The sequence below is a fragment of the Colletotrichum paranaense genome, assembly GCF_030867605.1.
Source record: "Colletotrichum paranaense strain IMI 384185 chromosome Unknown Scaffold_2.1, whole genome shotgun sequence".
NCBI classification, from domain to species: domain Eukaryota; kingdom Fungi; phylum Ascomycota; class Sordariomycetes; order Glomerellales; family Glomerellaceae; genus Colletotrichum; species Colletotrichum paranaense.
In genome coordinates this window covers 249841-277255 of record NW_026848960.1, presented here as the reverse complement: position 1 = coordinate 277255, position 27415 = coordinate 249841, and the positions used below count along the sequence as shown (strand labels likewise).

The following is a 27415-nucleotide window of genomic DNA, read 5'->3' as shown; positions in this document are numbered from 1 at the left end:
GCACGCGACAACGGCTGGGGTTACAGGAAACAGGGTACAGTCCGTTTTTTTTGACAGCCTTGGTAATGTTTATGAAGTATACCTACATGAAATAAATTGCGATGAATGGGAGGAAGGCGTTTGGAGGTGTATCAGTAGTCAAAGCAGGCAAATAATAGTTTTGAACAATTCTCGACCGTGACTCTGTGTAAGTCATGTCTCCGGAAGAACGTTTCGAAAAAGTCGAGTCATCAGTAGGATAATCTACCCGCGTCTATTGTGGTCTATCTAATAGAGTCTAGAGGCTTTCTTCTTTATCACTCACGTCTGTCTTCCCCTTTCCACGTCCACCGAACCCCCATCCAATCTGGTTCGCCATCTTGACATGGACCCCAAGCTCATCGGCATACGCGTACACCAGACCGGGATTCTTCTGGAACCACCGACCGCACATGATCACATCCAACCCCTCCTGGAGGAACCCCTCCGCCATCGTCCCCGTACTGATCCCACCCACAGCCGACACAAGCATCCTCTCCCCGACAACCTTTTTAATCTCCTTTGCGAAACCGGCCTGGTACCCGGGTCCGCCCTTGATACTCGTCGCCTGCAGCGGATGAATCCCGCCGGAGCTCACGTCCAGCAGATCGACGCCCCGCTCCGCGAGTAAAGGCGCCAGCCTGCACGAGTCGGCGAGCGTCCAGCTGTGCGGGACGAGGTCTGTCCTGTCGTCGAACCAATCCGTCGCGCTGATGCGGACGAAGAGCGGCATCGTGTCCGGAATCGCGGCGCGGACGAGGGAGGTGATTTCGAGAACCAGACGGGTGCGGGTTTCGAAGGAGGAGGAGCCGTAGGCGTCGGTGCGGGCGTTGGAGATTGGGCTGAGGAATTGGTGGAGGAGGTAGCCGTGCGCGGCGTGGATTTCGACGACGTCGAAGCCGGCGTGGACTGCGCGGCGGGCGGCGGCGACGAAGGCTTGTTTGAGGGATTCGATTTGCGGGAGGGTCATTTCCTTGGGGAGGGGGTATGCGTCGTTGAAGCGGAGGGGGGAAGGGGCGTAGACTTCGTCTGGCCAGCCGTGTGCTTCGGGGGGGGAGGTCGCGTTGGCGTGGACGAAGGGGGCTACGGTGCTCGCCTTGCGGCCTGCGTGGGAGAGCTGGATGCCGATCTTCTGGGACTGGGAGTGGGCGAAGTCGGTGATGCGGCGGAGGGGCGGGATCTGGGCGTCGGACCAGAGGCCTAGGTCTTGCGGGGTGATGCGGCCTTCCGGGAGGACGGCGGTGGATTCCATTAGGGTTAGGCCGGGCCCGCGTTGGAGGATGCCGCCCAGGTGGGTCAGGTGCCAGTCTGTTGCTAGGTTTCCAGCTAGGGGCGAGGCGGAGTATTGGCAGAGGGGGGCGAGGAAGAGGCGGTTTTGGAGGGTGAGGGAGCGGATTTCGAGGGGGGTGAAGAGTTTTGGGAGGGGGGTGGTGGTGGTTGTGGTGGAGGGGAGGATGGCTGTTCCGGAGGGGGGAGATTGGGATGGGGTGTAGTAGGGTGCGTTCTTTGCTGCTGGGTTTTGGATGAGTTCGATGGGGAGAGGGGTTGGTGATTTGGTGGCGTGGGAGGCCATCTTGAGAGCTGGGTTGGATGTTTGGAGGTGAGGGTGTAAGACGAGGTTGGATGGCGGGATAAGGGGACCTATTGGAATGGAACTGAGAAGTTGGCACTTTTATATTAAATAGCGAATTCGATTCAACTTCAAATGCTTCATCTTAGACTTGGTAGATCGTGTGTTTTGTCAGCACCGTGTACTACCAAGGTCTGTTGCCGATATCTTCTCGGCGCGTGTCGTCGATGGCCGAGTGGTCCGGCCCGTACTGTGGGGCTTCGGCCGTTTGATCCGTGGTGTCAACGGGCCGGGCACGATTCGGTGCACACCGGAGCACCGTGAACCATCAAGTGAAGGTCTTCCTTCGGGAACTACTTCCGCTAGGTAAGAAGGATTCTATGTGGTAGCCTCTGAAGAGAGGCCGAGAAGCTTGGCTTGGCGGCTATGAGAATCTGTTGATGGTGTTCGGCACCGGACATGATTCACCGTCGGCCAGATGGCTCATCTTGCCGAGGGTTGATTCTGTACGATGGGTTTTGCGATTTGACGTAAGCAAGACTCAGATTGCAAGCCAGATACCTCAAGCACAGAGATACTTATTTGAAATTCCTTGGGTTTGGAGAAAAAAAGTATGCTGATTACTTTACGCCTACTTGGCCACAGTCTTGTAGATGGAGTTATATCCACAAAGCGACTCCTCCTCCAGCGTCGCAAAATCCCGCCCAGCAAATCTCTCCGGCTCAAGGGCCTCCAACGTCTCCTGATCTACCCCCTCCCCATTCAAAAGTTCCGTCAAAAACTTGGCCGTCCCAGCAGCGTGAGTAACCCACACGGCAACAGCCATGTGCAACCCAGGCACCGACCTCACCGCACCAGCGAGCGGCATGTTATCAGGCGTCATGGAGAAGATCCCGTTGAAGCTCCTGCTTTTAGTCTGATTCTCACTCACATCCTCCTCAAACTCCGCCGCGGTTGCGGGAGGTAGCATCTTTCTGGCAGCCTCGAGCGTCTGCCGGAAATCAGGGATCCAGACCCCAATCGCCGTCCCGTCTTCCGCGTTCGGCGCGCAGCCTACGGGCGGGTGGTCGTAGCTTCCGATGCCGTAGCGGGTGCCGTGATCTCTGGCGTAGACGTGGTGTTCCGGCCAGCGCACGAACGGCAGCGACGTCGATTTTGATTTCGGGTTTGAGTTTTCTCGGGGAGGCAAGGGGGTTCGGGTGCGGGCGTGCATGTAGGGGTGTCCGACGGGGATGACGGGGACGGGGAAGGGGAGGTCGCGGCAGAGGTCGCGGGCCCAGATGCCCGTTGTGAGGATGACTTTATCGGCTTCGAGTTGCTGTGCGGAGCCGAGGTTGAGGACCTGGACGCCCGTGATGCGGCCGTCTGGTGTGAAGAGGAGCTTCTCGACCGAGGTTTGTAGGAAGTTGACGCCTGCTTTCTTTGCAGAGTCTTGGTAGAATGATGTGATTCTGCATGCGTCGGCGGTCCCGTCGGTGGGGAAGAAGACTGCAGCCCCTGCCCCTGACGAATCTTTTCCGTCTTCTTCTCTGACGAGTTCCGGCGCGAGTGTATGTGCTTCTCCCAGGCTCAACATCTCGGCGGCTAGGCCGCGCTGTGAGGCGGCTGCGCATCTGGCCTTGAGACGCTCGCATCCTGCGGGCTGGAAGGCGATTTCTAGGCCGCCGACGGTGTCGAAGCCGCCGGGGATTTTGGCGTATTCTGATACGGAGCCGATGGCTAGTTTGGTGAGGACTGGGGACTCGTTGAATTGGCCGACGAAGCCGGGTGCGTGACCTGTTGAGCCGAGGAGGGGACCGAAGGAGCGGTCGATGAGAGTGACTGTTCGTGGAGTGTTTGATGAGGATGATGATGAGGAGGAGAGGAAGTGGGCTAGAGCGGAGCCGACGATGCCTGCTCCGACTATGATGATGGTTTCGCGAGGTTCAGACATTTTGGAGGATTTAGGACTGGTTTGGATGTGTTTGTAAGTGATGTTGTATGGTACTATTCGAAGAGCTCTTGGGAAAATGATGGGATTATATACTTTTGGTCTCGAATTGAGTACTCGCATGTTGTCGTATCATTTTCGCAGTATTCACTGGGCGAAGTCTTTACATGTCTCCCATTGATTCGGGAACCAAGACTCAAGACTTCCGTGTTTGGACAAGGGCGACGGCTTTGGCCAATCACATGAAGAGTTCCTTACTCACTTACACCACGAAGCTGAGACCCGCAAGCTTGTCGACACGCCTTTGGATGTGGGATTCAGACAATGCGGTCTAGCGAGGTGGGGCAAACTAATACACGCTACAAGCCAACCATCCAAAGCAAGTTGAGGAAATGTATTTCAAGGACTGATCCATATGTAGGTATGTATAAAGAAGCAGAAACTCCCTAGGGAATGCTATCACGACAGTTCAGCAGGGCGGCTACCCTCCACTTCCGCAGCTCTTGTATAAGCCGAAAGCTCAACGGGAGGCGGCGTGGCAGCGTCGACTTCCGTCATCTCTGTTCCGTGACCGGGCAACTCTTGCTTCGCATCGTACCCAAACCCTTTCTGCCCATATCCTTCATTGCCCGTATTCCCCTCATTCTGCGCGGCAATGACGGCCGCAGCCCTCTTTTGCTTCCTCTTCCGAAGGCATATGAGTAACCCGGTACCAAGTAGCAAGAGAACCAGCACCACCGCTCCAACCGCGATCCCCGCAATAGCACCAGCCGAAAGACCTGCCCCTCCAGCAACACCAGAGGCCTGGGAGGAGGGAACACGACCGTAGAGCGGAAAGACGGGGTGTTTGACCGAGAGGGGTCCCCCGGCAACACTGGGGAGACCGGTGAGGGAGATTTTCCTCCACGAGCTCCAGAGCGTCGACTCCCGCCCGCCGCTCGTCGCGATATTGTTGATCCAGATCTCCGTGTTCGTGCTCAGGAGACTGACGCAGTCCCGGTAGGGCGTCCCGCCCGGCGTGGGCACGAGGCAGGTGTACGAGCTCGGGCAGCACCACGTCTGGGTGTACGTCTGCGCGCTCTCGAGGGTCAGGGTTGTCTCGCACGCTGTCGTCCAGCCGGAGATGCAGGCTGTGCCTGGGTAGGCTACGCTTGCGACGTCGCCTAATTTGTCGTCTTGTCAGCGTTGTTTCAGTGCTTTTTTCACAATTTCATGATTCTCACTGAATGTATTCCCGGATGGTCGCCAGATTGCGGCGTAACTCTCGGGAAAGCATTGCGTTGGCAGGCTGGCTGTGGTCTCGGCCACGACTTGGTCTCGCAGACACTCAACGTCCCCCGTGAGATCTTCCATCTTGCCCACGAGGCAGCGAATGTCGACGGGAGAGCAGAGGTCGTTGGATGGTGTGAAGGGGGTTGTCTGCGGTGCCATAGAGAGGATCTTGGTCTGCTGGAAGCCGCCCGGTGTGAAGGTGAGTGTTACGAGCAGAGGCTCGTACGTCGTTTTTGAGGCCATCGCGAGGTATCTGCCTAATGTTTGCTCGCTTGGTCGTGAAGGAGTATGCTTTTTTCTTTTTGCCTTGACCGCACAGGTTGGGGTGAAGGAACACAGAGGGTTCCAAAATTTTCTGCTTGGTTTGTGGGTGCTGGAGAGTATTGGTATCTTTGATGTATGTGACTTTGCTAGTGGCTCAGTGTCCTCGTGGCAAAATTGTTTCCCATCACACAAGGCTTACTCTACCCTCTGTTTGGAGAAGTTGGTCCTGGTTTTGGCTGCGCATATCGCTCAGCCTGCTTACGGCCAAGGACCATAGTTATCTAGTTGCATATGTTGTGTTTCCACTACGATAGGCCGAACCTTTCAGAGTGTGGGACAAACCAGTCTGATATCATTAGTCTCTATCATGATCAACATGACCATGGCTGTTTCAAAATAGGACTTCAGTCATATAATTCGGAGCGCACCAAGATCGTGCACACGCAAGATGTGCTCCAATGCTATGAAACTAACTATCACAAAGTCTAAATTGATTAAAGGTGCTCGACCAAAAACGAGACAAGTCCAAATAAGACAGCATTTGCTATGAGACTGACTCTAAGACTATTGCATTCTTACTGTACTCTACCAGAGAATGGCTACGTCTATATTAGAGCAGAGAAAATCCTTCAACGGGTCAGGAGGCGCCGGATCATTTGCCAAGCTCCTCTGGAACTCAGTCCTCAACTTGGTCATTGGCTGTAATACCCAGGTGTTGAACGACAAAATGTCCGATTCCTCCTTTGGGTCCCTGACGGTGTTAAACAAGTAAGGCGACTCGAGCCGACCCGACGACTGATTGACTTTGGGTTCCCAGACGAGATGCAGCTTCCAGTCCTTCCATTTGATCGCTCGCAGCTCTTCTTTGATGTAAAACAAGAAACCCAGCCTCTCGGATCTGACGCTGGCCGGGTCCTTGAAGAAGATTGTCTGATCGATGCCGTCGATGGGGCGATCGTCTGGAACTCCAGACTTGGTGACGGACAAAATTGTTGTGAAAATGTCCGTTACGTGAACGATCTCGTTGGACGTGACGCCTTCTGGAACGTGACGCGGCCACCGTATGATGAAGGGCACGCGCAGACTGCCTTCCATGGCAGTATGGTATGTCCCCGACCACGGCCCCGCCGTGCCCCTGTACGGCTCCCTGAACTCGGGACCGTTGTCGGAGGCAAAGATGACGACTGTATTTTCCCGAATTCCGAGGGAGTCTATGTGGTCAAGGATTTGGCCTACGCGGTGATCCATCTCCGCCATGGAGTCGGCAAAGTCACCTTGTTTGGTAGTTCCCGCAAAGTCCTTGTGAGGCAGCGTCGGGAAGTGAAGGTGGACGAGAGGGTGATAGAGGAAGAATGGCCGTTCAGCCGCAACTTGACGAGACAGCCAGTCTTTAGATTTCTCCACCAGCATCTCGTCGATGAGTCTCCTGGCCTCCAAGTCGTAGACGCGCACATTCTCTGACTTTTGCCCAGCAACTCCCTTCATGATGTACGGTATCTCCGCCACTTCAGGAGTATACCCAATCGCAGAGGTGAACTGCGTCTCATCCGTTGTCCGCGGGATCCCAAACCACTCGTCAAAGCCTCTGTCCGAAGGATACCGACCTGGGACATCTCCCAGATGCCACTTCCCGTGGTGCGCAGTAGCATAGTCGTTCTCCTTGAGACACTCAGCCAGCGTCCGCTCCCACGGAGTCAGACCCTGCGGGAACCCCGCGGGGACGGATTGTCGGCAGCCGGTCCGGATCGGGTGCCGGCCCGTCATCAGCGCGGAGCGGGTTGGCACGCAGTCGCTCTCCACGTTGAAGTTGTGCAGCAGGAGACCTTGCGTCGCGAGCCTGTCGATCCAGGGCGTTGCGGCGCCGCGGAGGGCGCCACCGCCGTAACAACCTAATTCACCCCAGCCGAGGTTGTCGGCTAGGATCAGGACGACGTTTGGACGATCTGGGTCTCGAGCCATGATGTATGTGCAAAAGATGAAAGATTCGAGCGGAAAGGGGTTGCCTGCAGACAAGAGTTATGAGGAAGGTATCGATGTTGAGCCCCACGTTCGTCTGATTCGCGGGTTGCGTACCATCACGCCATAGACGGAGGTGACCTCCGTCTGCAAACCCCCGTCTACAACTTCATATGACAACAACCTTTTGAGACGCCAACGACGACCCTTAATTGTATCGACTGTAAAGCAACATTTCAACGTGATGTTTCTTTTCGCGATGAACATGTTCAAAGATAAACTTAACTCGCTTCGTATAATGAAACCTACTGAAAGACACTCACTACAGTTTGATACGATGGAAAGGAAGGGATCGAATTGGCATTGTCTCGAATCGTTGTACTAGTCCAAAACCATTGCATTTCACTTTCCGACTTTTATTCTATAGTCTCAACCGATGAGACAATCATTCGCTTAGACGCTATACCATCCTTCCATGCCCCGTGCTACTGCTACTCATTCCGTAGCCCGTGAATATTGGCACTGAAAGAGGTATATTTCTACAAAGTCAGTATGTAATCAAAAACATTGAGCAAGTGTAGAAACCTACTTAAACGCAAACGCAGTTGTATCTAGGGTCAAGCTTGAGACCGCAAACGCAACCGCCAACTCCTCCCAAAATGTTTGTGCACCGATCGCCTGCCTTTGGGCACTGCTGCCAATTCTGGCGCTTGACGGCGGGCTGCTCTGATGCAGGCGCGGCCGAGACCAATCCGGCAACGAGGGCTACGGCTCCGAAGAGAGTTGAGAACTGCATTGTGGTGTAAGTTGAGGAGGTTTAACGAGAGGACAGTAGAGATGAGTTATGTCTGAATTATTGAACTGAGGTCTATCAGGTAAGTGTAGTACCATGCGGGTGCAGCAACGACGCTTTATGAGGACACCATCCTACCGTCGGTGTCCTCGGAATACGATGATACGAATGTCCCGGGGACTTAAGGCACATGGCCCTTGAGGTAAGGGGAAGATCACGACTGCCAGGTAGATAATTGCCGGGCTGGCCCACGAGGGAAGTTAAGCCACGAACTACGACTCATTCAACCGCCAGATGTGGATAGACATTCGAGAAATATTTAATTAACTTTGGCCTACATTGACAAAAGATGGGTCCGGCTTTCGAATCCCGAACAGTGAGATTCATAAACTAGAACTTGTCAAAAGGCTTAGTTTGGTTAGTTACGCTTTCATGTAAACCGAATCAACGTCTAGGCCATTGGAACTGAGAACCGAAAGCTTGGCAGGTCGAGCAGTTGTGAATAAGTAGGAACTCGGATAGCTCACCTATATCGTATGCAACTGGCCATGAGAAGCCTTCCCTCACGAGTCACGATGTACGACGATAATGTCCAAGATTGGGAGGAAACAATCGCTTGATTAAGTTTGCAAACGGGATGACTGAAAGGGCCGGCGGGATACGAAATAGGCGTGATGAAGATATGAAATGCCGGTGGGAGGAGAGGTGGGAACCCGGCACGGGGAAGGAGGGCAATTCTTGTCTTGTAAATCGGGCTTCGCCGCTTACGTACTTCGTACACGAAGCCATGCCCGATCAATCTCTCCCATCTACAGCCTTGGAACGGGAAACAAGGAGGAGTCTTCAAGATGATTGCGTTCTGATTTGTGGACCCCTAGTAAAGAATCCGAAAGTACAAGAGTATACGAATACCCAAGGTAGCAAGTACGGTTATAGTAGCTATAAAGGCCGACGGAATCTCTACCAACCGAGGGACGCCTAGGTAACTGGTGAGAACTTTCGCAATAGTCCCATCCTGTTGTACGCGCGTAAGTATGTGTCAGTTGTGTAGCTTATATCAAGGACTCTCTATTGGAGAGAACCTAGATACATCCAATTTGAAATACGGTTATTGAAAACATGAGAAACGAATTACTCATGATCCATGGAGACTGCAATTGCCATTCCTGAGCTCGCAACCTGCTGAGGGCGATTGTGGGGGATTTCAACGTTGGAATCCACCACCGTTAGAGGACCGTGCGAGACGTACAAACTTTTGGCCAAAGCTGTCTTCCGACACAGTACGTACACTTGTTAAGCGAGTCTTATCGCGGGCGGGGTGGTTCGATAAGGATTTTTTTGCGCCAGGAAAAATTTGGGACACTGAGAGGACGGGATCTTCGACCACACCGGCTTTGACTTGCATCGTCTCTTCCACAGTTGGTCCCCGACGGAATTGGAATACGGCAAGCACGATGTCGACTCCAACTCTTGCCGAGAAGCTGGACAAGATCCGCTCCCCGGGTCTTCAAAGTCAAAAGAGGGTAAGCTTTATCGAATGTTCTCAGTTCGGCTGTTATCCTTACTAACATGGTTTAAGACTGCCGTAGTCCTCGAGGCGGTCGACACAACACTGAAGGAGCAAAACGCTCAGCCCACACCGACTGGCTACTTCGCTGCCCTTCTCGGTCTCCTCACCCAAGCTGTAGAGAGCGGCAACATCAGCTCCGACACGACGACCTCCGTGGTTTACCTTCTCGATATCGTCACCCCGTTTGCGCCTCAACCTATCCTTCGCGCCAAGTTCACCCAGATCCTCACCTCGCTCGCACCCGTTCTCCTGCAACAAGATGCCGAAGCCCTCCTCCTTCGCTCGTCTATCGGATGCCTCGAGTCTCTTCTTCTCGCACAAGATGCGGGTGCTTGGGAGCTGGGCGTGACCCAGATCGGCCCGCGCAGAGCCGTCGCCGGTCTGCTCAACCTCGCTCTCGAGCAGCGCCCGAAAATCCGCAAGAGGGCTCAGGAAGCGCTCCGAAACGTCCTCAAGAACCCGCCCCCGAGCCCCTCACTCGATCACCCGGCTGCGGATATGTGCGCTCACACCGCTCTCGCTAACCTCGAGGATATTGCTGGAAAGGCCGCGGCGGCAAAGAAGCAGAAAGGAGCCGAGTCTGCCCACGATCCCGCTCTGATCCACGCTCTCCAGCTCATCAAGACCATTGCCTCTGCAAGTGGTGGTTGGCCCAGCAAGAAGATCGAGGCTCTGTGCGACCTCCTCCTCGGAATCTCAAGATCCGGCAACGAGTACATGACGATGGCGACTTTTGAGATTTTTGAAATGATTTTCGAGGGCATGGCCGACGACGTCGCTTCGTCCAAGCTCCCACGACTGATGGAAATCATCTCGGAGCTGCGCCCTGCCGCAAACGACACGCAACTTATTCCGCCATGGCTGGCAATCCTCTCGAGGGGTTACGATGTCTCTGCACAACTCGACCCCGATGAAGTTTTCCAGAACCTGCCCGAAATTTTCTCAATGGTCGCACAGTACCTCGAGTCCCCCGCACACAACATTCGGATTTCCGCTTCCGAGTGCTTGGTCTCATTTATGGCCAACTGTGTTCCGCAGCCGGTCATTCTGGAGCCATCAGTTTATGACGAGAAGACTTTGGACAAGATTGCCAAGATTGCCGAGTCTCTGCTCAGCCTCAAGTACCAACAAGCCTGGATGGAGAGTTTCAACGTCTTTGGAGCCATGTTCGACTCTTTGAGATGGCGGGCAAACCCCATGATGCTTAACATCACCAAGGCTGTTGGAGAACTCCGTGGCAGTGACTCTTTCCAAGGCAAGAAGGAGGCCGACGAAGTCATTGGCAAGGCCATCCGCGCCATGGGCCCCGAGGCTGTTCTGTCCATCTTGCCCCTGAACATCGCGAAGCCCGCCAAGGGTCAACAGGGCCGCGCCTGGATGTTCCCTATCCTGCGTGACTACCTCAGCAACACCAACCTCGCGCACTTCCGTCAAGAGATGGTCCCACTCAGTGAGCTCATGTTCCAAAAGGTGCTTGATCACGGCAAGGCCGAGAAGACTTTGGAAGTCAAGATCTTCGAGACCCTTGTACAGCAAATTTGGGCTACCTTGCCCGGTTACTGCGATCTCCCGCTCGACGTTACCGACGCTTTCGATCAGTCATTCGCCGAGCTCCTGGCAAACATCCTGTACAAGCAGGTCGAGTTGCGTCTGGAGGTCTGCCGTGCGCTCAAGATTCTCATCGAATCCAACCAGGCTATTGCGACCATCGAGGATGACGACGAGGAAGATCTCGTTCTTCAAAGCCGCATCTCCAGGGCTACGGCGAGGAAGAACCTCGAGCACTTGGGTAGCTTTGCCGGAAACATGCTCGCCGTTCTCTTCAACGTCTACACCCAGACCCTTCCTCAGTCAAGAGGACCTATCCTCCTCACCATCAATGCTTTCCTCAGCGTCACCCCCAAGCAGGAGCTCATCGATACCTTTGACCGGGTCAGCAAGATGCTCGCAGCGGAACTGCAGCAGACTGCCGACCAGGAGAAGCCCAAACAACAACCCAAGCAGAATGCTATGCCCTCAACTAGCAACACCTTGATGGATCTGATCATCTGCATTGCACTCTACCTGCCTCGCGAAAGCTACACGGCTCTGTTCGAAATTGCTAATGTTATCATCTTCAGGGATAACGAGCCTCAGTTGCAGAAGAAGGCTTACAAGCTGGTTCCCCGCCTTACCGAGTCAGAAACCGGCAAGCAGGCCCTCGCTGCACGCAATGACGAGCTGCAGCAGATGTTCCTGTCGAGCGCCGAAAAGGTTTCCGCCCCCGCTCGCAGAGAACGCCTTGCCGCTCTCTCTGCCCTGCTGCCTTTCATCCCCGATACCTCACTCCACTTCATTCCCTCCATCCTTAGCGAAGTCGTCATTTGCTGCAAGGAGAACAACGAGCGCGCCAGAGAGGCTGCGTACGACCTCCTGGTGCAGATCGGTCACCGCATGGAATCTGCCAACGACGCCCCTATCGATAACAGCAAGATTCCTCACATGCCCGCAGACGCACCCGCCGGTAAAGCCAACGTTGAGGAGTTTCTCACCATGGTCAGTGCCGGTCTCGTCGGCAGCACCCCTCACATGATCTCAGCGTCCATCACCGCCCTCAGCCGCGTGCTGTACGAGTTCAGAAGATCCGTCAGCACTCAGACCCTGGCCGACCTCGTGCAGACCATGGACCTCTTCCTGACCTCCAATAACCGCGAGATCGTCAAGAGCGTCCTGGGCTTCGTCAAGATCTGCGTCGTCAGTCTCCCCTCGGAGCTCGTCATCCCCCGCCTGTCCTCCATGGTCCCCAACCTCATCATCTGGAGCAACGAGCACAAGGGCCACTTCAAGAGCAAGGTCAGGCACATTCTGGAGCGCATGATCCGCAAGTTTGGCTTCGACCTCGTCAACCAGAACTGCCCAGAGAGCGACAGGAAGCTCATTGTCAACATCCGCAAGACCAAGGACCGCGCCAAGAAGAAGAAGGACGCGGCCAAGGCCGCCGGCGAGGAGAGCGACGAAGAGGACGGCCGCCAGGGACGTAAGTTCGACAACGAGCTCGACCAGGCCCTCTACAGCAGCGACTCGGACGATTCCGACGACGGGTCCGACGACGACGAAAGCGGTGCGGCGGCTGCTGGCGCCAAGGGCAAGCGCGGCAACAGAAAGGGCGGCAATACCTACATTGTCGAAGACGAGGACGAGCCGCTCGATCTGCTCGACCGCAATGCCCTGGCCAACATCTCGTCCACTAAGCCCGTCAAGATGCGCAAGCCAGGCCGGACCAAGGCCAAGACTGACTTGGACGGCAAGCTCATCCTCGGCAAGGACGACGACGAGGCGATGGAAGTCGACGGCGTTGAGAACGACGGCTCGGGCGTCAACGCCTACGTCGCCGCGCTCAAGGGCAAGGACGCCGGCAAGAGAGGTCTCCGCGGTAAGCTCAAGTTCAGCAACAAGCGCGGTCAGGACGATGATGAGATGGAGGACATGGACGAGGGCGACGCCGCCGCCGTCAAGGCTCAGGTTGACAAGAGCCGTGGTGGTGGTAGACCGCCCTTCCGTGGCGGACGAGGTGGCCAGGACCGCGGTGGACGCGGAGGACGTGGTGGACGCGGCGGTGGTGGTGATCGTGGCGGTCGCGGTGGCAAGGGTGGTATTGCTGCCGGCCGCAAGGGACTCGGCGAGGATAGGAGACGGTCAGGTGGCCCGTCGGGCGGAGGTGTCAACAAGGGGAGAGGCGGCCGTGGACGGAGATGAGATCATTTTTGCGAAGGAGGGGGTTTTCTTTGAAGATTTAAAAGTGTGATTATACCCATTCAATGAGGTTAAAAGCGACCCCGAGTTGAAAAGGGAAAAAGAGGGTCTCTCAAACATTGTCATGTCGGCGTCTTGTCGGGTACGGTAAATAGAGAAAAAAGAAATTGACATTTACAAAGGAGCGATTGGTAATACATATTCTCATGCATAATGGTGTCGTTAAACTGTCAATTGTCTAAAGCACCTTTGGTCATGATGGTTTTCTTGTTTTTTGTTACGTCTTGTCTCTGTTTGGACTCGGCCTCTTGCTTTCAAACCCAGACCAGGGGCTTTTCCCCAATCGTTATATGACATTGCACTCGAGGCCCTTTCTCTCTCTCTTTCACTTTGCTCGCAAAAAAGAAGCACACATAAGAAAAAAAAAGTAATGAGGTCCCCGATGGGAGTGATCAAAGTACAGTCGTGGTAGAATCCTTATACAACCCAAAACTCCGGGCCCCGCACTCCTGACGGGGATAGTTGTTACTGCTGCTGCTGTTGCTACGTTCCTTCATCTGAACTTGCTGTAAATGACGGCGATAATGAGAAGAACCAGGATGGTGATGATGGAAATCGTAATCACCCGGTTGGTAGCCATCCTTTGAGTATGTCAGTCTGGACTCCTCACCTTGTAGCTTCAAACAACCAAGGGTAGTAAGGGACGATATTTACCTACGTGCCATCCCCCGCAACGTCTTGACGCTACGGTCCACATATCCCTCGCTCTCGAGAAGGCGCGATTGGGTGTGCAGGATGGTTTCGCGCTGGGTGTGCAAATCGCCCAGGATACCAGCCCCGATGCCCTCCGTCTCGTTGGCGAGGGCCTGGCTGGCCTTGAGCCGCTGCGTGGAGCGGTCGAGGCGGTCCGTACCGGAGAGCAGCTGCTGGCGCTGCTCGAGCTGGACGTCCTGGCCGCTGCCCGAGGGGTTGTCGGTGTAGCGCGCGCCGAACAAGGCCGCGCGGTCGTCGGCGAGGGAGCGCAGCTTGCGCTTGTGGGCGTCGATGTCGGACTCGTGGTTGCGGAAGCGGGCGTTGATCTTGGAGCGGAGGGTGGTGGGGATGTTTGCCTTCTCGAGGCGCATCTGGGCGAGGAGCTCGTCGGCCTCCTCGAGGGCGCGCTCGGCGGAGGAGAGGGCGGCTTTGCGGGGCTCGCCTGAGAGTTCGGGGATCTGGTCGAGTTTCTGGACGAGGTCGGCTTGGACGAGCTTCAGCTCTGCTTCGTAGTCGCCGAAGCGCTCGGAGCCGGGCTCTGTTTCGAGTGGGTTGGACATGGTGGCGGCGGGATTGGGGAGGTGGAAAGGTTCGTTGGTCGGGTGGTTTTTAGAAAGTTGGCGGGAGATGTCGTTGGTGACCTTTCGCCTTCAGGAGGGCGATAAAGGGATGGAGTGAGAGGATGGGGGCACTCCTCGTCGGGAAGGCTGTAGGCGAGCTGTGAGAGTTTGGCTTCGTTGGGTATCACAAGATTGATGGTCGTCACTGCGGGTTCGTCGGGGTGGTAGTTGGATCAATGCCGAAAACGGTCAAGGGCGAGTGGATTGTTGGTCTTGATGAATGTACTTGGTCGCATGGAGTACGGAGGTGTATGCGTAAGTCAGGACCGGGCTTGGCGACATCATTCCTCCCGGGTGGCTGGTGCACCAATCGGATGCAACGAGACGCTGGGCTCCAGCCACTGGGCCTTGAGTGGACACACACTCATTAAGGTGTCGTGGTGCCTTACCTCAGCAAAGGCACTCTGTACTACAGCAGAATAAGGTAGCCATTCCAGTGAAGAGACACGTGATAGGCATGGCCCGTGCGCCCGCTTTCCGCGTCCCCCACCCGCAGGCTAGTCTTTTTATGAGAAATCGGTCGGCGCAAAACTTCGTTTTCTCTTCTTCTTTTTCTTCTTCAAAGTTGAAACCCCCGGCTCTAGAAGAAACCGGCTCCGCGTCGCCAGTCTGGAAATGCATTTATGTGTCTCTCGTACTTGGACGTGGAGTTGAACTTAAGCCGGGTAGACTGATGGCAGTTGAAAAACTGTCACGGCGCTTTTAAGAATTGGGGACTCGTACTACCGTTTTCCGATCCCGTTGAGTGCTCGACATACTTTCGTCGTCAACCATTGGCCTTGTGATAACTTGACACTACCTTAAATGGCCTACTAGGCTTAAACTGCACGCTTTCGGCCTGCTCTAAATTTCTGTGCGCTGCCCATCTAAGTACAATCCGAGGTAATGTACCTTGGTACTTTTCTGTCTAGAGAGCCGTATCAAAGACCTCGTCTGTGAGATGTTATGCGGCTCAAGCACATCCATAGTCCACATGAACGATGCCTAGAAGCCATGATTACTCGGTACGCCTCTGTCTGCCTTGCTCAGGTATTTCCGCAAGCAGCGCGTCAGCAGGTGAAAGCCTGAAGATGGTCCACGAGACAGCTTGCCATATCTTAAACTGAGGTGCTGAATGGCAACAGATTTCAGGCTTCGGCTGCTGCACTCGTGAAGCCTTGGTGCCTGCCGGTTTTTGCAGTCGGATGCGTCTCATGTCCAGGTACCTTACATGAGCAACGTAGTGTAATATTGCCCGAACCACGAAGACCTACTTGACCGCGCGTCACAGCCTTCCATGTGATTTTGAATGCGTGTTCACGTGAGCCACGAGGTATCTCAAAGTAGCTCCGCGAAGAGATCGGGATATCTGCCTAGCACAGGGTGCGTCTACTATGCCTTTGTGAAATAATACTCATGCACATTGACAGAAGAAGCTGAAGCCGTGTGAAAAGACCTCTCTCTAAGGACGAAATCTACGAAAAGCTCTACGCGCAAGTCCTTATTGCGCAGCGCCCGCGAGATGAGGAAGGAAGTTTCTTCACGCAGACTACTCCTTCAACGAAAAGCGGCAAAATCACAAAAAGTTTGGGCGGTGACCAGCCATTTGTCGAAAATTTCAGCCGTCGTCGCCCACCGCAGGCAGCAAAGCCCACCAAAAACCCACTCTAACGGCCCCTGGCCCGTGCGCCGAACCGGTCGTTGGAGAAATCTATATAAGGGCGACCTTCCACCGCGAATCTTAGACTTTTCTTCTTCTTTTTTCTTCATGTCGACAATACTTCAGAGAATCATTTCTATAGTATTCGACCTACTCTTGGTTCCCTAAAGGAGCTACAGATCCCACCCTGGTTGATGATTGATATCCTCGATACCCTAGAGTGAAGAACTCTGGTTGCTCTCGCACCCTCCGCAAGGAGGGCGGCTTCCTGTAAAGGTTGCTGTATAGAGAGCGGTGATGATCTCGTCCCTGATCGTGGTCTTGCCCTTGGGCGCACGGTCAGGGTGGGTGTTGGTGGACGTCTGACAGGCCTGTTTTTTCTCTTTTTCATTGCTTGCTGGAGCTGGTCTCTGGCAGTGAGGAAGAAGTTCCACTTATGACAATTTTCTTGAAAAAATCGTGGAGTGGCGCCATCGCGAAGTTGAATTTGCTGAACGTCCTCGTCCGTATCGGATTCAATAGTGACGCGGTGATCGTGATACGTATTGAAAAAAATGCGCCGAAATGATTGCTTTGGCTAGTAAAGCTACCCGAGAGATCCAAATCAGTTTTTCATCGTGAAAATAATGGCACGCCTTTATCGCGGCCTTCTTCTTTCCGAATGATTGCCTTGATGAACGGCAAGTGAAATTTCAGGAAAGGCCTTCTCGTCTGTTGTCGCCAGCCTCACTTTCCACGAGCATGCGTTCATCCAAATGAAGCGTCTAAACCATCAAATTCCGAGCGTTGAATTTGCAGATGTCGTCTCGAATCTTCAGCCTCTTTTCGGAAAAATGGAATAAAATGTCTAGCCACTTGTGGCGTTTTGGATCGTGAACCATCAAGCGATAGTTGAAGTCCGGCAAGACAAGGGGGGGCTGGGGAAAGAGCTGGGGACGCAGCAGACGCAGAAGGATCAGGTGCAGGGGTGTCCCAATGCAAGCGTCATTGCGCGTGGGAACTCCGGCAAGAGCTGAGTTTCGTTTCATCGTATCGTGATCAGCCGGCCGAACACACCTGCCGACGTCTTTCCATGCCCGTCTCACCCTTTTTTTTCCCTCCCTTCTTGTCACCGATTTTCGCACCGGAATCTTATCCCAAGGTTCAGAAAGGGTCCTATCTACTCAAGCTCAAGCTCCAGCTCCAGCTCTATCTAATACCTTGTCTTCTGCGCCTCGCATTACCTATCTCTTTGCGGCCCTTGCTACCGGCAGCCACGTGTCGATCATTGCTTGCTCCAGAGCTGAGCTCCCTCTCTCGAGAGACTCCACCAGACTCTCATCACATCCTCAGAAACAGAGACCAGAGGTCAAGATGCCGCCAGGTCAGCCGCTGTACGTTTTGTTTCTCCGCTTGTCTCACTGAGCTCTGGTTTCCTTCGCTCTCGGCCTACACACCGCATTCATCCCTACACCCACATACCTCGTATGTTACGCACACACAGCTGCCGCCACTACCACAGCCCCAAAGAACGCTACCTGTTTGAATCCGTTCCATCCCTTCAGCTGCATGAATTGCAGCACTAGTAAGCGCACTGGTCCGGAGCCCAGCCCAGCCAAGTGGTGGTGGTGGTGGTGCTACAGGCGCAGATGTACCCTACTTGCGTACCAATGTTGCCTCCGCCAACTTGAGACTTTTTGTGCTCCCCTTCCTGAACCTGGGGCGGGGTGTCAGTCACAGAGACAAGGTGTGAGTTTGGCTTGCTGGAAGCATGTGCGAACCATTGTTCTCTTTCCCCAAATCGTCGTCCGTGGCTTGCGTCTGAAAATTCCCCTCTTCTTGCCCGCCGTCATTCCATCCTGGATAGAGAGCTGTTACCGGCCTCCCCTATTCTTCTTGCCGTATCTTTATATGCTACTGTAGCATTGTAAACCTGCGCCCTCGCGCGACAGACGTCCAGTGGCTTTGTTCAGGAACATCCACAAACCTCCCATTTCCCAACGTTCATCCTCGTATCTCTTGCATAATGTCCCGACGACCACCGTCGCTGGAATCAATAGGCTCTCGTGGCTCCGTGGGCTCTCCTATTGACCCAAGGTTTAGGAAGAAGGTTGCCGTCGTCGGCAGTGGAGCCGCCGGTATCGCGGCTCTCTGGGCTCTCAACCGAAGCTACCATGACGTTTATATGTACGAGGCCTCATCAAGGCTAGGAGGACACACAAATACGGTGACTTGGAAGAACGGCAAATATGAGACTCGCGTCGACACCGGCTTTATCGTCCTCAACACCGCCACATATCGTAGGTCCTGTACATCAGCCATCATGAGCCTCTGACTTACATGAAGCTCAGCAAACTTTATCAACTTCTTGAAGAGGGTCAAGGTGGACACCGTCCCGACCGAGATGACATTTGGCGTCACTCGTGACCATGGCTTATTTGAATGGGCTGGTAAAAGTCTAGATTCCATCTTCGCTCAGAGGAAAAACCTCTTCTCGCCGCGGATGTGGAGGATGATCTTCGACATCATTCGTTTCAACCAATTTGCACTGGACTTGTTGATGGCGGAGGATGAGAACGATGCCGCTGCGATGAACGGATATAGCAAAGGAGGCAAGAGAGAGGAAACGATCGGCGAGTACCTCGAGAGAGAAGGCTACTCAGATGCATTCAGGGACGACTACCTAATTCCTATGACCGCCGCCGTATGGAGCACAAGCCCGGATAAGTGCACGTTGAACTTCCCAGCTGTCACTCTGGTTCGCTTCATGTGAGTGTCATTGTCCGCGATCGAGGCGTAGTACTAATAGAGGCTAGGTGGAACCATCATCTCCTGTCAACGGTTGCGACAAGACCGGAGTGGCTCACATTGAAAAAGTGCGGCAAATCCTACATTGATGCTGTCATGAGCGGATTCCCGTCAAATCACCTTTTCCTTAACACGCAGGTCACTCAAGTCACCAGCGAGGAGGACGGCAGAGTTCGTGTTCACACCCACAACGGCAAGTCCGACGTTTACGACCATGTTATCTTGGCGACGCACGGAGACCAGGCCTTGAGAATTATCGAGGGATCAGCCACGCCTGAGGAGAAGGATATTCTTTCCGCTTTCCAAACTTCCGAGAACTCGGTCATCCTCCATTCCGATATTTCACATATGCCAGCGTCTGAGAAGGCATGGTCTAGTTGGAATTACCTGACCCTGTCATCGCCCTCCACTGGCAAGCAGAACATCGACCAGGTTTCGTTGACCTACAACATGAACATCATTCAGCATATCCCCAGGGAGACCTTCGGAGACGTCCTCGTCACGATGAACCCCTTGCACCAACCGAACCCAGACACGATCCAGGCGTCATTCACATACCGTCATCCTCTCTACACTCCTGCCGCCGTCCGAGCACAGAAGCTTCTTCCACGCATCCAGAACAAGAGGGGTATCAGTTACGCGGGGGCCTGGACAAAGTATGGTTTCCATGAGGATGCCTTCAGCAGTGGACTACATGCCGCACAGGACCACCTCTATGCCAAACTCCCATTCCAATTTGTCGACTCTACGTATAGCCGAGGGAGGAAACCGTCTTTGGGGCTTGCCGACTTGCTGGTACGACTCGTCATCCTTTTGATTCAGGTGTTTGTCATTAGAGTACTGGAGAGAGCGGCAGGCGCAGCTGAGACTGCAATTTACGGGCGTCGAAATGGGTGGAGGAGGTCTTTGAAGAGTGGCAAAGCTGCCTGAACCGGCGTGATGGCACTTGGCGTTAAACTGCTTCGTATGGCTTGACGAGATCAACAGCATCAAGCCGGTGGAAATAATAGTAAATAATCAACAAAACATCTGATACTAAGGCAGCCCCCGTGGACTGCAGCGTTCGCCCATTCTCGTTTGCGTTGGAATTCCTTACGGCATCCAACTGCATTAGGTTGTTATTGCTCATTAAACAGGGCTCTTCAGCGGAAATAGAGTGCAGAGACCCCTATAAGCCAGCCAACCAATGCCCGGGGGCGGAACAACCACCCCGCCCGTCCCGGCCTCTCGGGGACCGCCCGCTGCCAGCAAGCTAGAGCTAGGTCGGTTCCCCAAATCCCGATGAAATGCGAAATGGCATGACATCGTCGAACGATTCGGCGCAACATTCCCGGCAACAACCTCACGGTCTCAACCCTCAACTTTCGCCCCCGCGTTCGCGACCATGAACGCCCTCCCGCGCCTCCCGTGGCGCATATCCTCGCAGTCGACACAGAAATGGAGCTGCTTCTTCTGCCAGCACGCCGTCCGTCCAGCGCCGCGCAACCTGCGGATGCCCCCAGCCGGCCGCCGAGCGGCATCGACGACGCCTTCGCCGAAGCAGCAGCAAAACGGGCCCAGCTTCGGCGGTGCGCCTTCAATGGAGCAGATCCATGCGCACTATAAACGCAAGAATGCTACGACAGCGTAAGAGAGCGATTGGTATTGAGACTCAAGAGTACCGTTGGGCTAAAGTGGTTTTGCGATCCAGGTACTACACACTCAGCGTCATTCTCGGGACAGTCGCCCTGTCATACGGCTCTGTGCCTCTCTACAAGATGGTGCGCTTCTTTTCCTCCCTCCCGACCCTCAGCGACCCCTTCAATACGAGGAGAAACATTGCAGACGGCTAACCCATACTCTTCACCCCGTCCACAGATCTGCCAAACAACAGGCTGGGGCGGCCAACCCGTCCGCGCCCACGGCCCGGACGTGGACTACAGCGAAGACGGCCTCGCCGCGCGCCTCGTCCCCGTGACGACGGCCCCGCGCATCCGCGTCACCTTCAACTCGTCCGTCTCGGACATCCTCCCCTGGAAGTTCACCCCGCAGCAGCGCGAGGTGCGCGTGCTCCCCGGCGAGACGGCGCTAGCCTTTTACACGGCGACGAACAACTCGGACCAGGACATTATCGGTGTCGCAACCTACAGCGTCACACCCGGTCAGGTGGCGCCGTACTTCAGCAAGATTCAGTGCTTCTGCTTCGAGGAGCAGAGGTTGAATGCGGGCGAGACAGTGGATATGCCGGTTTTCTTTTATTTGGATCCGGATATTGTGAATGATGTCAACATGCGTGGTATTGAGACTGTGACGTTGAATTATACGTTCTTCAGTAAGTTTTGCTCTCTGCTTCTTCTCTTGTCGTTCTCCTGCGGGAGATTGGGGGATGAGGAAAGTAGGTGATTGGGTTGCTGACCGTGTGATCACAGAGGCCAAGTACGACGACAACGGCAAGTTCAAGGCGCCTACGCCGTTTGCGAGCAACTAAAAAGAGCAGTCCATGTTCACTATACACGGACGAGACGCTCTACATCTACACACCATACACACCATGTTCCCCACTCTGACGACGTGTTCTACCTCAAATCCTACTTGTGTTAAAAGGCCCCTCTAGACCTCGTTGGTCAAGCTTGTACAACTACTACTGTATACCCCATTGGGGGAGAGCATACCACCAGGCGTTGAAAAGAGCTATTGTATTCTCATGACTGTGGTAAAGGCGGCATATAGATCTATTGTACATTGTTCATTCTTCACTGGCTCGCTACTGTCACCTGGTGATGAAGATGTATCTGTACAGAATAAAGTTTAGTGAGTGAGGTACCTATTCAGAGAAACCTCGCTCACTACCTCACATGAGGTAAAAGGGGGGAAGTATCAATGCCTCAATTCCGCACTAGAACGGCCTGGTATCAGTCTAGAACAAGAGACAATGGTTCTTGATGCCTGGGCTAGAGATATAGGTACTCCCAGATTCGTTCACTGTGGTCATCGGTTGAAGGGAAAGTAACAGGAAGCTTGAGTACTTAAAAGCCCTCATTTCTGACCCGTGTAACATCGCCAAATCATGTCTTTTCGGGCCTGCCGATGCCTTTTGCTTTTGTTGCAAACCTTCTACGTAATTTCCCCCTACCTTACCTTGAGCATCGCGGAAGATATCTCTCACGGCTCCTCAGAGATGCGCCTTATCTTATCAGCAACACCGCGGAATCCCGGTCTCGGCCGACTGAGCTCCAAGTCCGCCCGGCCTTTGAACTTTTTTCTCTCCAGCAGCCCGGCAGGAGCTAGGACCACCTCACTAATGTGATTTTTTCAACCAAGACCTAAGTCACGTGGGTCTCTCCAATTCGCAGCCCACAACGGCCGAACCACCCCATCCTGCCAAAACTTTTTTTTCGCTGGACGTGCTTCTACCTGCTCGACTTTTCTCTGCGACGCCCAACCTCACCGAAATTCCCTTTCCAACCAAACGACGTTTGTACTAACGCAGCCAAGATGACCAAGGTTAACCAGAGTGAGTGTTCTTCTTAACGTTTTTGATGATGGTAATTAAGACGGTTTACTGACTTTGCTGCGAAACAGACATCTCCTCCTCCCGCCGCAAGTCGCGCGCGGCTCACTTCGGTGCCCCCTCCAGCACCCGTCGTGTCATCATGAGCGCCCCTCTCTCCAAGGAGCTCCGCGAGAAGTACAACGTATGTCTTCACTTTAACGGTTTTCAATTCTACTTGAGACTCTTTTGATCTAACACCCCAAAAGGTCCGCTCCATCCCCGTCCGCAAGGACGACGAGGTCACCATCGTCCGTGGCGCCAACAAGGGCCGCGAGGGCAAGGTCACCTCCGTCTACCGCCTCAAGTACGTCATCCACGTCGAGCGCGTCACCCGCGAGAAGACCTCCGGCCAGTCCGTCCCCCTCGGCATCCACCCCTCCAACGTCGTCATCAACAAGCTCAAGCTCGACAAGGACCGCGAGTCCATCCTTGAGCGCACCAAGATCGGCCGCGAGCTCCGCGTCAAGTCCAAGGCTACCGCCTAAATCTCTTCCTCACTCTCTTCGGTCTCAATCGTCATGAATCAATGACTTCCTTCTCCTTCTCAAGTGACGGGGGCTTGATTACAACAATCGAGCCTTCACTCACGACGGGTTGGAGGAGCTAAACGACCACACATCCAAAAGCGGCAGTTCAAGGGAACCGGTACAATCTTCAATAAAACGGCGGCGGCGGGACATGACAACGATATCCACATCTTCGACGGCGTTTTTCACGACAGGACCTATTGACGCGTTTTGGCAATGGCAGATAACCACATTTTGCCTGGAAAGGGAAAAGAAAAGCACGAGGGAAACAAGGCTAAAAAGGCAACAAAAAGTTCTAGAAAATGAAATCGAGAAATTTCGTTTTCTCAATGGCCACCTCACGTCTTCAAACCCGTGAGATGCTCCATGGGAGGTCCTCCCGAAGCCACCACCGTCCCCTTCCGCCCTAGGGAGGCGGTGATGTCTCTTGCTACATCATCCCGTGACCAGGCTAACCTATCTATTGCTGTTGACTGGCAAGAACATAAGTTCCCCTACATGAATTTGGAACGTTCTTCAACGGTAGGTCTCACATGTGACTGTATAAATCCCGCTAGGATATCTCCGCGTTAACTACAAATCCATGGTTTTCGAGGTATACGACTGGCGAAGAGCAACCCCCGGAAGAGGTGGAATCACCACCTCTCCACTCGCCCGAAGATTTTCACTGAGCTTTGTCCATGAGGCTGGGAATTTGATGGTGAGATACATGATATCTCCTGTTCAGCTTTTTATGCTCAGTTAGCAGTTTCTCAATATATCAAGAATGTTTAAGCATCACACACGACCAAAACACATCGAAATGTCACCTCACTAGTGTGAAAAACAGTGTGTGAACCGTGTGTGAACTGGGATCATTAATGCTAACATAACCTGACTAATTCGGTCTTCATGAACCATGCAATCAATCCTCCACCTTCCTTTTAGAGAGTACTGTACCAAGGCCGAGTTGCACAAGCTGTGTATTGAGAATCACTTTCTCAAAACATGACGCCGACGGCTCCTGAATTCTCGGAATCGATGCCTTGATATTGGAAGCCGCCATAGCACTGAGTGTCTCAAAATAATCCGTACAAGTGTTTAGAACGCGTTTTCGTAACCATAGTAGAGTAAGAAGATGCCAATGGCGTTGTGGCCGAGATGCCTCACTTGATTCGCTAGAGTTATTCAGTCAGCTTTACCACCATTACGAGCCCAGTCAGTGGACTTTACTCACAATGGAAAGGCCGGGAGGTTGATTCTCAACGCGACCATCAGCCGATGCGACAAGCAAGCTCTGACCAGCATCTAGTTTGCCGTTGTCATTCAGCTTGGAAGGTGACAGGCGGGTGGACTGGTTTGCAGTGTTGGCGATGGCGGGCGACAAGGAGGCTGCGGCATGGCCGATGGCATACTGGGGAAGATAGCCTTGGGCATTCTCCGAAGTGACAGCTCCCGGAAGAGCAGTCGCAGACGCGGTGACTTTCTCCGACCAAGTACGAACGCTGCTGTCAAGTTAGTAAGTATGATGCATGAAGCTTGGTGAAGGTTGCAACTGACCACGAGTTGAAGTAGGCTCTCTCGGAGTCGGACTCGATGGCGTTGTCCGACGAGATCGTGCTGTCCTTCGATTTGTCAAGGCCTTGGCTGTTGAAGTGGGCAACAGGGCGAGACTTGTTGCGGCGCTTCATGGGCGAGGTGATGTTGTCTGACTTGGTATCTCTCTTCAGCTCCTTCACTGCTTGCTCCATGTTTGGGCCGGTCAGTCTCTCCAAGGCGGCAAAAGGATTCTTGTCCCCCTTGATCGCGCGGCGATACTTTTCCTCGAGCCGTGCAGCTGAGCGTCCATCGCTGACTTCGCGATTAGGTGGCTTCTCGGGCGACGGCAAATAGAAGCTCCTACCGTCGAAGAAGGGGAAGTTGACTCGAAGGTGTGCAGGTGCATTGCTCCAGAAGAGATGCTTGGCCATCTCCTCCTCCTGGTTGAGAGGGCGGTGGTAGACGTAATCTTTGATATCAGGACTGGGATCCATGCCGAAAGGCACCTGGCCAACCAGGTACGCCCTTGTCAACTCAGGATTCTCACGAATAATCCTCTCGAATTTCTCGTCAAGACCGGGCGTGGGAGGGGCGCCTGAGAAGAGACGATCAGACTCTTCCTTGTTTCTCGGCAGGATACCACGGAAAACATTGTCGCCAGCCTCCTTGTCTGCCTTGGGCACAGCCGAGACAGGAGGAGTGTTCTCGTTAGAGCGGCGAAGGTCAGAGCGAGGCTGGAAAACCGGCGCCAAAGCAGCAGAGACAGGAAGACCGGTAGATTGTTTACGGAAGTGGAGTGAGTCGAATTCTCTGGTCTGATGATGTCCCTTAGGGTCGAAGGGAACAGGTGAGATGGTCGCGAATACGGTGGAATTGATGTATGGAGCAGACGCCGCCGAAGTGTCCACGGCAAGCTTGAGCTTGTCTCTCTTACGATGACGAGGGTTCTTGGGCATCTCGGTCACATTCGAACGAGTGATGTAAGCTGGGTCGTTCTTGGTATCTGCATCGCCTGAAGAGTCAGACATGAGCGTCTTCCGAGACTCGGCAGCGGCCGGCTTTGACTCCTTCGATGTCTTAACCTCACTGGCGTCCTTTGCGTCGCTGCGCTGAGAAAGAGTGCTGTCCTCGAGTGCGAGTTCACCCTTGAGCTTGATCTCGAAGTGCTCGATGTCGGAACGAAGCTGACGGGCGTACTCTTCCATATGCTTCTCATCGATCTGGTGGCGATTGTAAGCCAACTGGGCCTCTGCTTTCTTGAGACTGGACCGCAGGCCTGCAAGCTGGTTCTTGGTGATGATGCTAGGTCGAATGGATGAAACTGGGCAACTCTCGACCGGCGCATTGGGGGTGAAGGACCTGGCGCCTACCGTAGGCATAGGCTGAGGAGGTTGCTGATACATCATGGGCTGGCCCATCGTTTGGCCCATCGGCTGGCCCATTGGACCAAACGCCATGGGCATCATTGGAGCTCCAGAGTACGTTGGACCACTAGCGTATTGCATACCCATCGGCATCATTGGATGAGGTGGGAGGAACCATTGTCCACCAAACGGAGGCATGGGCATAGCTCCAGTGTTGGGGACGACGCCACTGTTCTGATCTTTCTTCTCATTCGTATTGCCGACAGGAATCATGCCGCTATTCAGAGGGGCAAACTGTGCTTGCGCCGGAGTCTGGGTAACGCTGAAAGGGGGCATCGCAAATCCGCTGAAAGAGACCATGGGGTTCGGGCTTGGTGCCATCATTGGGAAGGTAGTTTGCATGGCCGGATGAACAGGGCCCATCAGGGGGGGTCCTGGCATGAACTGGCTGTTGAAAGCTTGTCCCAACGAAGGCTGTACACCATTGATGTCCATACTGATTCTCTCTCTGCTGCTCTTTCCGGTAGGAGAAGAGTGGGAACCATCCAGGGTATTGGGGACAATTCTGCCTCCGGCAGTGACGCGGACGTGAGTGGGAGATCGGACGGCTTCGTAGAACTGCTCAAAACCCTTGCGCTTCTGATCAGGGAGAACAGGTCGCTGAGAAGGCACTTCAGGCTGGAGTTCAGGCTCGGCATCTTGTCCATCGAGCTGTCGACCGGCGGGTCCATCAAGCTGACTGACGTCTGCAGTGACATGACGAAGTGTACGAACAGGTTTGTCACGGAGCTGAGCAGTGACTTGAGGTGCCTGAAGCTTGGCCGGTGCTTGATACTTCGAGTCACCGGAAGAGGACTGTCTGACCTCCATGTTGGCACGAGAGACTAGAGGAGCTCTCTGGTGGGGAAGGGGTCGCTTGTGACGAATGATGCCTGCTGTGGAAGAGGTTAGCAGTGTCATGGGCCTGGAAGGCCGGAAAGGGGAGGATAGCGCACTCAAGATAGGGTTCTCTTTGGCATTCTCAAGCAGCCTCTGCTCGAGCAAGCATTGCAGCTTGGTGCCACGGATGGCCAAGAGCTGGCTGATGCTGTAATGAGTCGATTCCATTGAATTGGTCTCCACAAGCATGTCTTGGAGCAAGTGAGGTCGTTCACTATCGACGTACGATTAGCCAGGCGCCGATTGGACGCGGGAAACGACGTAGCCAGGTGTGAGAAAATTGCTTGACACTGCTCAACTCCCCGTAAGCGCTGATTCCGAACTCCAGGTATTTTGTGTGAATCGCTTCTCAAAGTGATGATGAACAGCATTCGGAAAGTGGTTGGTCGGCAGTGATAGGGCAGTTCGTGATTGCGTCAATCTCGCTCGTCTGGGCAATAGAAAATTTGAAAAGAGAAATCGTCTGAAACCGAGAAACAGGAACAGTGACATGAACGAAAAACTTACCAGAGTCAACGGGGCGAAATCGCCGGTCGGCAAGCTTTGTGAGGGCTGATATGCAATATTAGAATCTGCTGGGTGGTTTCAGCACGACCAACCCGACAGAAACGAGTGCTGCACAAAGGGTTGG

The 27415-nt window shown here is 54.0% G+C and overlaps 12 protein-coding genes across 12 annotated transcripts; 4 read left to right on the top strand and 8 right to left on the bottom strand.

The window, feature by feature from the left end:
* Nucleotides 1-277: 277 nt before the first annotated feature.
* Nucleotides 278-1591, bottom strand: CPAR01_01961 (uncharacterized protein; the record flags this gene model as incomplete). The annotated part of the gene is made up of 1 exon (XM_060486249.1): nt 278-1591. One exon carries the CDS (start codon nt 1589-1591, stop codon nt 278-280), a length of 1314 nt encoding a protein of 437 aa, XP_060353577.1.
* A 628-nt stretch (nt 1592-2219) lies between these two features.
* On the bottom strand, nt 2220-3521 carry CPAR01_01960 (FAD dependent oxidoreductase; the record flags this gene model as incomplete). The annotated part of the gene is made up of 1 exon (XM_060486248.1): nt 2220-3521. The coding sequence occupies one exon, from the start codon at nt 3519-3521 to the stop codon at nt 2220-2222; it is 1302 nt and encodes a 433-aa protein (XP_060353576.1).
* A 456-nt stretch (nt 3522-3977) lies between these two features.
* Nucleotides 3978-5033, bottom strand: CPAR01_01959 (uncharacterized protein; the record flags this gene model as incomplete). The annotated part of the gene is made up of 2 exons (XM_060486247.1): nt 3978-4693; nt 4742-5033. The coding sequence occupies 2 exons, from the start codon at nt 5031-5033 to the stop codon at nt 3978-3980; spliced, it is 1008 nt and encodes a 335-aa protein (XP_060353575.1).
* Nucleotides 5034-5639: 606 nt separating this feature from the next.
* Nucleotides 5640-7013, bottom strand: CPAR01_01958 (arylsulfatase A; the record flags this gene model as incomplete). The annotated part of the gene is made up of 1 exon (XM_060486246.1): nt 5640-7013. The coding sequence occupies one exon, from the start codon at nt 7011-7013 to the stop codon at nt 5640-5642; it is 1374 nt and encodes a 457-aa protein (XP_060353574.1).
* Nucleotides 7014-7501: 488 nt separating this feature from the next.
* On the bottom strand, nt 7502-7806 carry CPAR01_01957 (uncharacterized protein; the record flags this gene model as incomplete). Its single annotated transcript, XM_060486245.1, has 2 exons — nt 7502-7549; nt 7612-7806. The coding sequence occupies 2 exons, from the start codon at nt 7804-7806 to the stop codon at nt 7502-7504; spliced, it is 243 nt and encodes an 80-aa protein (XP_060353573.1).
* Nucleotides 7807-9257: 1451 nt separating this feature from the next.
* CPAR01_01956 (uncharacterized protein) lies at nt 9258-13108 on the top strand (the record flags this gene model as incomplete). The annotated part of the gene is made up of 2 exons (XM_060486244.1): nt 9258-9326; nt 9383-13108. The coding sequence occupies 2 exons, from the start codon at nt 9258-9260 to the stop codon at nt 13106-13108; spliced, it is 3795 nt and encodes a 1264-aa protein (XP_060353572.1).
* Nucleotides 13109-13658: 550 nt separating this feature from the next.
* CPAR01_01955 (vesicle transport V-SNARE protein) lies at nt 13659-14418 on the bottom strand (the record flags this gene model as incomplete). The annotated part of the gene is made up of 2 exons (XM_060486243.1): nt 13659-13746; nt 13820-14418. 2 exons carry the CDS (start codon nt 14416-14418, stop codon nt 13659-13661), a joined length of 687 nt encoding a protein of 228 aa, XP_060353571.1.
* A 1835-nt stretch (nt 14419-16253) lies between these two features.
* Nucleotides 16254-16508, bottom strand: CPAR01_01954 (uncharacterized protein; the record flags this gene model as incomplete). Its single annotated transcript, XM_060486242.1, has 1 exon — nt 16254-16508. One exon carries the CDS (start codon nt 16506-16508, stop codon nt 16254-16256), a length of 255 nt encoding a protein of 84 aa, XP_060353570.1.
* Nucleotides 16509-18122: 1614 nt separating this feature from the next.
* On the top strand, nt 18123-19834 carry CPAR01_01953 (amine oxidase; the record flags this gene model as incomplete). Its single annotated transcript, XM_060486241.1, has 3 exons — nt 18123-18396; nt 18448-18865; nt 18913-19834. 3 exons carry the CDS (start codon nt 18123-18125, stop codon nt 19832-19834), a joined length of 1614 nt encoding a protein of 537 aa, XP_060353569.1.
* A 454-nt stretch (nt 19835-20288) lies between these two features.
* On the top strand, nt 20289-21371 carry CPAR01_01952 (cytochrome c oxidase assembly protein CtaG/Cox11; the record flags this gene model as incomplete). The annotated part of the gene is made up of 4 exons (XM_060486240.1): nt 20289-20530; nt 20595-20664; nt 20762-21215; nt 21313-21371. 4 exons carry the CDS (start codon nt 20289-20291, stop codon nt 21369-21371), a joined length of 825 nt encoding a protein of 274 aa, XP_060353568.1.
* Nucleotides 21372-22378: 1007 nt separating this feature from the next.
* Nucleotides 22379-22921, top strand: CPAR01_01951 (ribosomal protein L24; the record flags this gene model as incomplete). Its single annotated transcript, XM_060486239.1, has 3 exons — nt 22379-22397; nt 22466-22578; nt 22643-22921. 3 exons carry the CDS (start codon nt 22379-22381, stop codon nt 22919-22921), a joined length of 411 nt encoding a protein of 136 aa, XP_060353567.1.
* A 1187-nt stretch (nt 22922-24108) lies between these two features.
* On the bottom strand, nt 24109-26952 carry CPAR01_01950 (uncharacterized protein; the record flags this gene model as incomplete). The annotated part of the gene is made up of 4 exons (XM_060486238.1): nt 24109-24120; nt 24180-24447; nt 24503-26780; nt 26841-26952. 4 exons carry the CDS (start codon nt 26950-26952, stop codon nt 24109-24111), a joined length of 2670 nt encoding a protein of 889 aa, XP_060353566.1.
* Between the last annotated feature and the right edge of the window lie 463 nt (nt 26953-27415).